Genomic DNA, 11,379 nt, shown 5'->3' with positions numbered 1-11,379 from the left:
AATTTGAGGAAAAAGAGGGCAAAGTAGTTCAACGGGCATGGTGAGAATGCAGATGTGTGCACCCGAGCAGGCTGACAGCACATAATTAAATTCTGAGGAGGCCACATTCCCCTCTCAAATACACCCTGGCTCAGCTATTGCAGCAACAGTTTGATTAGTCATTGTGTTCACGCAGCAATTACGTCCTTAAAAATACAGCATCCAGCTTTTGGCCCGAAACCCAACCCTGTGTCTGTTTTTAGTTACAGCGTCTGAAAGTCTGTTTGGTTTCAGTCAGACACAGCTCAGACACCTGGTTCGTTTGGGTGAAGTGGATGAAATCCCAGTACCAAGAGCAGTGAGAGCTGTGCTGCGGTCTTCTTGTTAGGAGGATTTGATTTTGTGTTTAATGGTTCAATTAATTTCAGGGTTCTCTGTCCAGGAGGAGAACCCAGACTGCTCAGTTGCTCCCAGGATTTGTGAGCAGAGTCTGCCACCTGCTGGTCCTTTTAAAGAATGTCTGTCAGGAGTCATGCAAGGTAAACATATGGTTTTATGGAGAGAGGAGATCAAACAGTGATTTTACAGCCTTGTTATTGCACAATGTTTGTCTCTGTTCTTCAAACAGTTGTACTAATAAAACACAAACATAGTTAAACTTCAGTTATATAGTCTCTGTAAAACATACTCATCATACCCCTAATTTATTTCTATTTTACATCCAAGGAGACAGATTTTTTATATATTTGTAATCTCTTAAAGTGGTCTGGATCAACAGTTCTTCTGGCTTCCTGAAAGTGTTTTAAAGAAATTTATTTAGATTTCCAGTACCTGCAGAACATCAGTGAGCTACAAACTGACCTGCTTGTACATAAAAATAAATATATATGTACATAAAATGAAGAATGACTCAAGCCTTTTGCTCAGTGCTGTACACTACATAATTATACCTTATAGATTCAGTCCATAAGTGCATTTCTGTGCTTAATGGAAAAAGGTATGTAAACGCCTGGCCATGCGCGTGCGCAGTAAGGATGTTGACTGGTCCTGAAAAAAAAATTGTTTCTAGCGCATGCGCAGTGAGTAGGTTTGCTGGGCCTGTTGGAAGTCAGCGCACGGTCAGCGCATGCGCAGTGAGCATGTGTAAACGGAATGTTCTCGTTCTCGTGCGGATGTATCATTTTTGGCAGCAGCCACAGTGAGGCGCAACCACCGCAGGGACAACGTCTGGAGAGACGAGAGGAGAGCCAGCGGCCCTTTGGCTGAGCTTATCTGGATTCGGGCGAAGGAAGCGTCTATTGCTAAAATGACCAGTGGGTATTAACAAATTTTTTGAAGATATTAAGGCGTCAATGTGTCCAACGCTCCGTGTTTTTGTCGCTTAAGAGCTTTGGGCGACTTGTGTATTTCAGCAAATAGTCGTAACCCTGCTCGACTGCCGTAACGCTGTGTCCCGTTCCTCACGTCAAATGTTGTTTTTTCGGGTTCCTTCACATCTCCACCGTGGAGTGTGCTGTCTTTAATCCACACGTATGCCTGCGTGTCGACGGGAGCCGCGTTACACAAGAGGCGTCAGGTCGGTCAGTGTCTGTGGGTCAAAAGATTGTTTGTTTCCGTTGTCGTCCGGGTGTTAGCTCAAGCCCTGGCCTGCTTGCTAGAACACAGGTCCGAGGTCTGAATTTGGTATCAGAACCACAAGTGAATAACGAGTTGATAGAAGCAAAAATGTATATTAAAAAGAAAAAGATTTAGTTGTTATTGCTTGTGTTTCGCCACCCAGCTGGGTGCGACTAATTGCTGGATTGTTTAGTCGGTGCTCCACAGCGCCTCTCTTGCCACGTCGGCTGTTTTTTGAAGGGGACTGTGTACACACGTTGTTGTTTGTGTGTGTGCACGTGTTGATTGTGTGTTTGTTTGTTTTTGGCCGACATGCAGGAGGAAACCAACGTGAGCTTGCACGCCAGAAGCATGCCAAAAAGCAGACTGAGCAGCATAAAGGGAAGCGAAATGAAGACGGGCTTTCTGCTGCTGCACGGAAACAGAGGTACGTGGAGAGTTGCTGCACTGTTTCCAATGTTTCTGATTGGATCTAGGAGCCTGGGGTGTATTTTACCTCTATGACAACGGTTGTGCACGAATTCGGTTCATTCCAGGTTTAAAAATCTGTTCTTTTTTAAAAATGTCTTTAATTGAACTCTCAAATTTCCTCCCAGCCTATTTTCTAACTTCACACACGTCTCCTCTTCCCCAGGGATGCTGAGATAATGCAACAGAAGCAGAAGAAGTCCGATGGAGGAGGGAAAAGCAGTGAAAAGTCCAAGTGAACCACGTCCCGCCGTGACTTTCCCTTTGGCGCTCTTCCCGATTATATATTTATGAGAATGGAGCCGTCATTTTGGTCTCGACTCAAGAATCCAGGATCCAGCATTCTTCCCTGTGGCAAATGGCATTGTTTTCCTTTTTCTTTTGGTTTTTTGGATCTGTTATTTTACATGGTGAAACTATGTCCGAGTTGGGGGGGCTTGTCCCACGTTGGGTGCTGCATGCAGACGAGCATCAGTGGCGTGAGCTGGATAAAGTCGAACAACTCTTGATGCAAAACATGTAACATTTGTGTATTTTTGTACAAAAGTGTCCCTTGCTGGTTTCAAATAAACTGTATCTTTTTAGTTCATGCTATTGGATTATTCTGAACTGTTTGTGTAGCCCCCCCCCTTATTATTTTTTTTTTCAGCAGAATTCCTACATTTCGCTGCATATGTAATAAAAAAACGTGTGCACTTAAAACAATAAGTTTCTCTTGTTGCTAGATTTATATTTAAAATAACACTGACGTTCCAACATGAATAAGGTAAAATGAACAAGGTCTGTTTTCTGACAATATTGAACCCTTTTTGTGCTTGAGGAGTTATATCAGAGTGTAAACGTTGCACATTTTAATTACGAAAACACGAATAGTTTGGGTTTACAGGAAGTGCAGCAGTTTTTTAAAGTGTTATTCCTCCACTGGTGTGTCACCATTCCTCCATCCTTATTATCCGGTGGACTTCCTGTTTGGATTGTAAACAAAACTTGGGAATGTCTGATATTAAGATATTAGCAATAGTGACCCAATCCCCTGGGCTTGTCTCCTACACAATCCAGCAGATTGATTTTTAGAGGAATTTGTTAGTTTTTATGTATTCATTCACCTCCCGTCGCTCATATATCAACCTGAGTGACATCCCATTCCTAATCTAAAATCTCGTTGACCCACTCTTTGCAGCTCTGACAGCTTCAAATCTTCAGGAGGATTTCTGGGAGTTTTTGACCTCAGTGTCGTGTGGCTCCATGACCACCAGGTGGAGCCAGAGTCCAGTGCAAATGTTTGGTTGTGATTCATTTAATGCACTTTTACTGAATCCAGCTGTCCTGTCTGGAAGCAAACACACTGTTATTGCAAGGTTTCAGATCAGTTTGGAGTGTAAAGGCAGTTTTAAAGCACTTAATGAACACAACATTAGTGACATTTTACAGCCCCCAAACGTGTCCCAAGTTAATGAGCTTTAAACAGCTGGACGTTCCTGTTGCATCCGGCAAGTTTGAGTCCTCAGTCGTCAGATCACAATATGCCTCTGAGGACAAATTTATCTCCTTCATAAAAAAAAATCTTATTAAGCAAGAGAGCGGCTGTGGAGCTGAATGGAGATGAGGGACAAAATGCAGAATCAGCCGGTTGTTGAAATGTGAGGAAAATGCAAACCTTATACCTCATCATCCACCACATTCTGCCCACAGGACAGCCTTGCGCAGATCTCCCTTAAAGTCAGGTGTACGGCTGAAAACGGGCTGACTTGAGGGTTTTTTTAATTTTATTTTTATTTTAAAAACAGACCAGGCAATAAGCTGTGATTGTGAAGCATTGGGGGAAAAAAAAGCTGCAGTCAGCCTAGGTAATTTCCCTCTCCTGAGTATGTCAGGATGTAAAGGCACAGAGGAAGATGCATCCGTACGCTTTATTTCTGCACAGAGTCACGGTCCAGGCAGGATTACTCAGGATCTCTGAAGGAATAGAAAGCCAGGCATCAAACCTATAAACCGCTGTGGTAACAGATCTCATCTCTTCATTGCTCCTTAACATCAAATCTGTGTCTGGATCCATGAGTTCTGCATGGTTGGTGCTGCTGGAAGGCCCAGATCTGCCTTCAAGTGGGGCTCAGAGCTCTCGAAAAGCACGACGCCAACGTAGAAACAGGAACTTGAACCTTTTACTGATTAATGTACGTACTCACTTCCCTTCTCCCCCTTTCAAGTTACCACTCTGGAGGAGCAAAAAGCACAAAACAAGCAAGAAACATGGCCCAAAAAACAAACCCAAAGATGAAGAAACAGGGGGAACTTGGTGCGTGTGTTACTATCCAGGCCTCAGTCTCCTAAATCAACATTTTCGGAACCTCTTTTTGTTTTTTTGCCCCCATCAGCTCTCTTTAAAACATGCCACATTGCTCCAACATCTGGTAAAACTTTATCAGCTCTCTCGTGGCGCGTATCAAGTCTTTAAACCATCCAGGCCTTCCCTCAGACCAGTCAGACGGGGGACTTTTTAAGAAGACTCAAACCGGTTTTCACGAAGAACTGAATTCCTCCAGTTCACTGCTGAGGACAAGTGTCCCCCACAGCATGATGCTGCCCCCACCATGCCATTAACCCCGCTGTATCTAATCAGCCACAGTGCCGTTTGCTTTGAGGGACCTGAGATGAATGATCTGAATCGTTTTTTTAAGAACAAATAAATCATCACGTTTCCTCTTATTGGCGGTTTCGGCGAAGCCACATGATCCCAGCAGAAATGCCGGCTGACTGTAATTGCCTTCAAGGCGGCGGTGAACGAAAAAGTCACTTTTCAACGGCGCGGTGATGTGTTAATAATGAAGAGCAAATTACCATCTTTGTTGTTCATCAAGTGGTTGCTGACAGCGGAGGAGCTGCTGGCGCTGGAAACAAATGGGACGTGTCAGGAGACGTCAGCAGAGGGACAAAAACTCCTCAATCTGAAAAATAACAATAGTTCTACTTCTCATTATTATTATTTGCCAACCTTCATTCAGTCTAAGGATGCAAACTGAACCCCAGCCTGTAAAAGATAACAGCCATATCATTATGAACAGACCAGCTCTGATCCATCAGGTAATGGACTCTAAACCTCTGATTGATTATTTTTCACCTAAATGCTCAGCTGACTCAGATCTGGAGACTCATCTATTCTTTTCTTATTTTTTACTAAAGAAATGGATTTACAATCTGACCTCTTTAACAGAAAACATGACATGGATCTTCTGAAAGTTAGATATTTGGTCCAAGTCCTGGAGGATGTAAAGGAAGTTTGAAATGTTAATCTGGTTTTAAATGGAAATTAAAGAATTGATTTACTATTTCCAGTCCTGTCTTGTTTCTGTTAAATGAGCTAAGAAGAGAAAAACCAAAAATGGAAACCCAGAGATAAAATAATGGTTGGAAAACTAAACTCACAGTGCAGTGAAAATGTCTCCCTTCCACCTAATATTTTTAGTTCATATCACACATTAAACTGCACCAGATTTTCAAAAATCTTTTATTTGATCGGTTTGTCTTTAGTTTCAACTGCAGCTAAAGGCTTCTGAGTCGGTTTGACTTTTATTGTGGAGAACTTTTAGCCTTAAAAAAAAAAGAAACATTTTAATAAAGTCCGGGTCTGGACTTTGACTAGAAGCACAGGAAAACTTTCATTTTAGTCACAGTGATGACATGAAGTTCTTCTGGATCTTCTGTCAGAGAACAAGTTACATAAAGAACTTCAAATACTTTGAGTTAAAATGTCAAAACTCAGCTGAAAACAATCAGCTCTCATTTCTGAGCAACATAAACCAACTTGTAGGTTTGACAGCTTCTGTAAAAAGCAGAAACGTAGTGAGTTTATTCGCTTTTGTTATTATTATTTTTTATCTGGTAACTTTAAAAGAATTACTAAGATGATCTCAGTAAACCGTCCGAGTCAGAGGCCAGACAGTGATCTGCAATGATAATAAAAAATAAAATAAAATATATGGACGCACGTCAAAACATGTATTTTATTCATTTATCTTAAAAAATTAAAATAAAGTGCTTTTTATGTACAATATAATAAAAACAACAGTCACAATCTCAATGATACAAAAAATACAGCTCACAATGTTATTTGTACACAACAATAATAATAATAATAATAATAATAAAAAAAGGGGGAAAAAAATCATGCAGGCAAGACCACATTTGTCTAATAGTTAATCAGTCGTCTAAGCTCGTGGTGTTGGGTTTGTCGAGGCGACACCGTTGTGTGTGTGTGTGTGTGTGGGGGGGGTCTCCTGGTGGAGGATGTGGAGCTGCTGAGGAACTTCAGGGGGTGAATACGTGTTCACCTGGAGCCGCTTCAGGAGAACTAACGGCTGGAGACGGTCTACGTATATAAATATAGTCGGTTACATTCATGTCCAGTACGGTGTTTCATCACTGAGGAGCAACTCAGAGTCGTGACTTCCTGCAGGGGCGCAGATAGGATTTTTGAACTGGGGGGGGCCCAATTTGTCACCAAATGATCTCAACAGAATAAGTGTTTTTTTTTTCATTTTTGGCAATGTTAATTCTGTACTTGTAGGAAGGGATGGATCGTAGTCAACATAAATCTGGGGGGGTACAAGCCGGTGGTTTTTGACGCCGTTCTTACGTTTCTGTTTTATTTGACGTCACCTGCAGAACGGATCGAGATTTTAAGCGACTCCCAGTTCTCCTTTGGAGGCAAAGCCACGCCGCAAACCTATCTTCCCCCCGCGTCGAGCGTGGCCAGCGAGGGCCAAGACCGCATCGTTCACCCCCCTATGAGGTCCCTGCTGGGTGTCCAGTGCTGATAAACGCAGAGCGACCGTCTACTGTAGAGGCTTTTATTTTGTAGTGGTGCGATCCGTCAAGCACGTCAAGACTGAAGAACCTGACGCGTTTCCCGCCCGTCGTCAGCTATGCTGCTCAGTCTCAGCTTCCGTTAGTCAACAAGTCCTGAAGTCTCAGTATTTGGTTTCTTGGAGGAGAAAGAGACTCATATTTGTGCGCCAAGTGTTAGAAGCCCGTTCACTTAGCCAGGCATAAAGACCGAAAACGAAGGGAAGCAGCTGTTCTGCATTCATTAGGCCCACTAAATTATTATTTTTTATAATGAAAGGTTTAAGAATTCATTTGCTGGACATTTTTGCGACAAAGAGCCCAAAGCAGTAGCTGTTAGTTGCAACTTTAAAATCGCTAGAAGGGCATTTAGTTTGGATTACTTCTGAGCAAAGCTTCTGCTTAAAATAAAATGTAGTAAAAATGACAGAAATAAAGCAAAAAAAAGGGGGGAAAAAAAAGTACTGGTTTCTGCCTTGCTTGGCTTTAAGCCTGACATTAAGGTACACCAAGATTAGCAGCTAGCAGCTAGCAGTATTAGCCATTTACCTTGAAGTGTAAATTTTTATCTCTTAAACATTTATGGAAACACAAAAGTACCACAAGAATTCAGATACTCTACTTGGACTGTCTCGTTTTTTTTTTTAGTCACTTAATAAAAAGGGAAATGTAACTTTTGTAATCTAAGAAGTTTAACTGCACTTTAGCAGCTAGCTAGCTCTCAGGGTTATATAACTAGCTAAACTTAGCATGTTGGCTAATTTTACTGAAGGTTTTTATGACCGGTATTTGCTTTACGACTTCACACAAAGAGCTACTCTTCAAAAAAGTAAAACACGAATATTTCAGCTTTTCAGAATCAGAGGGAACCACCATTTTGAACGTCACCTGATACAATTAGCGCACAGACATGAGCGACCTCAATCCTTTCCTCACGCTTTTTTAAGGGAGGTCATTTCAGACCATTTTATTTTATTTTATTTTTTTAAACCACTCCTGAACTACTCCTTGAACGTAAAAGACAAACGCTTCTCCCGTCTTGATGTGCTTGATGGGAAACTAGAAGGCGTTGGACCGACAGCGAGGAGAAACGGATGCTGAAGTTGGCAGTAAAGCTCTAGGAGAAAACAAAACAAAACAAAAAACTAAAAGTACTCAGCAGTGTCCACTCTCTAGTTTTAAGACTATCTCTACAACACATCTTGCACAACGTCCCTTAACAACACACAATATTAAGCACAGGTACTTTATTTACACGATCAAAACGTGGGGGAAAAAAAAAAAATAGGGGAACACTGACCTCTGTTGCACAGTAATGCTGTGCAGTTACTTTGTCAACTTAGATAAGTCTGATCGATCTGCTCAGACAGTGGAGCATATACTGAAGGCTTCCTCCGTGGATGCAGTGAAGTGGCGCCACGTTTCGCCTCGCTGGGCGCGTAAAGAGTTCTCACGCAACCCGACGTGTTATCGGCGCTCTACTTCTTTGGAAATCTGTTTTGAAAAGAAAGCTGGGGATGGCTGCACTGGTCCCTGTAACGACAACATGTATTTGGGAAGAAAAAAAAAAAAAAAAAATTGCAGTTCTTAGCAGCGCTTCTGGTCTCAGTAGTTGCATTTGCTAAAATATAGTCCGATGTTCTTGAACTGAAATGTGCAAACCTTTAACCCTGATTGTGTGTGCTTTCACTAGAACGTCACATTGGCTTCTGAAGGGGTGTGGGGGAAGCCATCGGACATGTTACCTGGGTGGTGGTGGGGGTTATAAAGGCTCGTAGGACACTAAATATGATCCATTCCTGCTTGCAACATCACTTATTCTGTGACTTTATTAACCGAAACGTCTGTAACATCCATTCTTAAAAGTCGTTGTCCATGTAGGTCTCAGTACGAAGGCGGAAGGGACAGCTGAGATACTGACTAAATGTCCACGTAGCGTCCTTTGGCCCAGCTCAGATTTCACATGAAGATCAAGCGACACGCTCCATAAACACGGCTATGAGCTAACAGTCTCAGAGAAACCTTCACATTTATTTATTGTTGGTGCCACAGTACATTTAGTGGAAACCCCACCCTGGCTCCCTCACCGGGTGCTCTCAGACGATGATCGACGCTCGCACAAACCATGACATGGTCGTGATGGGATGGCACTATTGCGTTTAGAGGAGTTTTTTTTTTTTTGGCACAGTACATATGGTGACTTCAGTGCTGCCCTGAATGTGTTCAAAGGTGACGACGTCTTCGCGATGATGAGTCTCTTTTCCTCAAAAAACAAACAAACAAAAATACAGACGTCATCTGGGTATGGTTTATTAACCCGCAGTGGCAGCTTCAGGTTAATGCTGTCGAACAAGGCTGTCCCAGATGAGTAGAGATCCAGCTGTTTCCTTGCAAATGTCAGCGGTGCAGTTTTTCGGGTGAAACAGACACAACAAACATACATTCAGGAGGTAAATGACAGTGTTTAGGCCTCAGAGGAAAAGCTCCCATCATGTTTTTTTATTTTATTTTTTTGGTCCTCCAACGGCAGGCTTTCCTCACGTTTCATTACATTTATCCTCGCACGTTTACTCGGCAAAAAAAAAAAGGGAACAAATGTGCTGAATCCCAATGAAAATGCGTTACGATGCATGAGTTTCTCCTAAACCTGAACTCCTGGTCACCATGTAGCTGGAGCTTGTGTGCATAATACCAGAAGTGTGGAAGCCACCTTCTGCAGAAATTGTGCAAGAATACTCAAACAGGGGTGGGGGGCAACTAGCAATACTTGTGATGTGACAGACATGGGGACTAGCCGCACACCTAAAGAGACAGTGCCACAGCATTCTGCGCACGGTTTTATGACCTGCATCCCTTTCTTACCCAGCCCTTTGCTCACACAGACGCACGATGTTAGTGGCCATGAGAGGTATTCAAAAATAGATTGATATATTTGTTCGGAGTATTAGCAGCTGCCATGGTTTTGTGGCTGAAACTGAAAGTGTTGCGCTGCCCTCTGCTCCTGCCACAGCAGCAAACCAGACCCACCTCTGGCTTCTGGAGTGGAAATGGTCAAAGAAAACGACCTCCTAGCCGACCACAGAGCGAAGATGGCTAAAATTAAAAGATGCGCCGTGACGTAGGAGGATGTCGGGGGGGTTTCCTCTCCTTTGCTTGGCGGCCTGCTATCGCTGATGGAAATGCGGGGTGTTCTGGGAAGTTCTGTGCTCTCATACGATCGAATCCTTGATCTCAGAGCCCAACCTCACCCTGGGCCGAGGGCACGTCGGCGAGTACTCCACGTGGCTCTCCTTCAGGTTAAGCGGCCGCCTGTCGGAGGACTCGGAGAAGCTCTTGCTGTTGTCCGGCGACGACTCGTGCGTGGGCGTGCTGCAGATGTAGTTGTCATTTAACGTCTGGTAGCCCTTGTGGTCGGAGGTGGAGACGGGGATCGTGTTGCTGTTAAGGGGCAAGCTCTCCGTGGGCTTCCCAACTATCCTCGGCTTCTTCTGCTGCATGTTGGGGCACTCGCCCTGCTTCAGCATGGACTTCATGTGATCGCGGTTCCGGTAGATGACGAACAGCGAGAACACCACCAGGGAGAACGCCAGCAGGGCGCACACCACGATCAGCTCGTTCCAGTAGGTCTTGGTGTGGACCTGCTCGGAGCGCGACTCGCCGGGCAGGATGATGGTCTCCTCGGGAGCGAAGTGAGGCGTGCGCGAATGTCCGACCGGAGTGGTGCTTTCCTGGCGGGGCTCGGCCCTCACGCAGTAGTTGGCCAGCAGCTGGCGGAAGCCCTCCTCCTCCGACCAGCACTCGTACGTCTCCATCCGGTCGGACTGAGCCACCACCACCAGGTTCCCCTCCGGGGTGGCGTACAGGAACTGGCTGGAGCCGTCACTGTAGCGCCACTTCCTCTGAGCCAGGTTGGAGCGCAGCTTACAGGGCAGGACTCGAAACGTATTAGCTGGGATTGTAATGAGCTTGCAACGGGGCGCACCTGCAGAAAAAAAACAAAAAAATCCAATCAGTGATGTTTTAAAATACTTAAACTGCATTTTTACCCTTTTCTAAATGAAACCATCATTATTATTATTATTATTATTATTATGCTCTTTGGTGGTTTGCTTTAGGCATAAAACAGATGTGCGGAGCCACAAACCCCCAAATCTACCTTAAAAGGAGTTCTCCTGCCTCCCTTAACATTGATCTTGTTTCTAATTCGGGCTGTTTTTCTGTATCTTACGTCTCTACTTCATCATGAAACATTTGTGTCGTAAGGGCAGTGAAGAAAAACAAATGAAGCAGCATAAGCAGTGATTATGTGTTGAAATCAACAATTTTAACTGAAGAGCTTTTGCTTAGAACCGTACTCCGAGCACAATTAGACCAAGAAGGAAATGCAGAGTCCTGAATAAAACATCACGGTCAAAAAAAGGAGCTCCAATAAAAAACCCACAGCAGATGAAACAGTCCTGGTTGCTTTCTGTC

At 43.7% G+C, this 11,379-nt stretch overlaps 2 protein-coding genes across 3 annotated transcripts in view; one reads left to right on the top strand and one right to left on the bottom strand.

Moving 5' to 3' along the window:
• Nucleotides 1-1,138: 1,138 nt before the first annotated feature.
• serf2 (small EDRK-rich factor 2) lies at nt 1,139-2,658 on the top strand. Its single transcript, XM_017418673.3, has 3 exons — nt 1,139-1,292; nt 1,915-2,023; nt 2,231-2,658. Exons 1-3 carry the CDS (start codon nt 1,286-1,288, stop codon nt 2,301-2,303), a joined length of 189 nt encoding a protein of 62 aa, XP_017274162.1. The 5' UTR covers nt 1,139-1,285; the 3' UTR covers nt 2,304-2,658.
• A 3,393-nt stretch (nt 2,659-6,051) lies between these two features.
• The window catches only part of sema4bb (sema domain, immunoglobulin domain (Ig), transmembrane domain (TM) and short cytoplasmic domain, (semaphorin) 4Bb), a 56,373-nt gene continuing 51,045 nt past the window's right edge, over nt 6,052-11,379 (bottom strand). For both annotated transcript variants that reach the window (XM_037979773.1, XM_017418786.3), the window contains exon 15: nt 6,052-10,888. In XM_037979773.1, coding sequence (XP_037835701.1) covers nt 10,116-10,888 — 773 coding nt within the window. In that variant the 3' untranslated portion in view covers nt 6,052-10,115. The remainder of the gene's footprint in view (nt 10,889-11,379) is intronic.

The sequence above is a fragment of the Kryptolebias marmoratus genome, linkage group LG15 (assembly GCF_001649575.2).
Source record: "Kryptolebias marmoratus isolate JLee-2015 linkage group LG15, ASM164957v2, whole genome shotgun sequence".
Lineage (NCBI taxonomy): Eukaryota > Metazoa > Chordata > Actinopteri > Cyprinodontiformes > Rivulidae > Kryptolebias > Kryptolebias marmoratus.
Note: the sequence above shows the minus strand (reverse complement) of the source record. Positions and strands in the feature narration are given on the sequence as shown.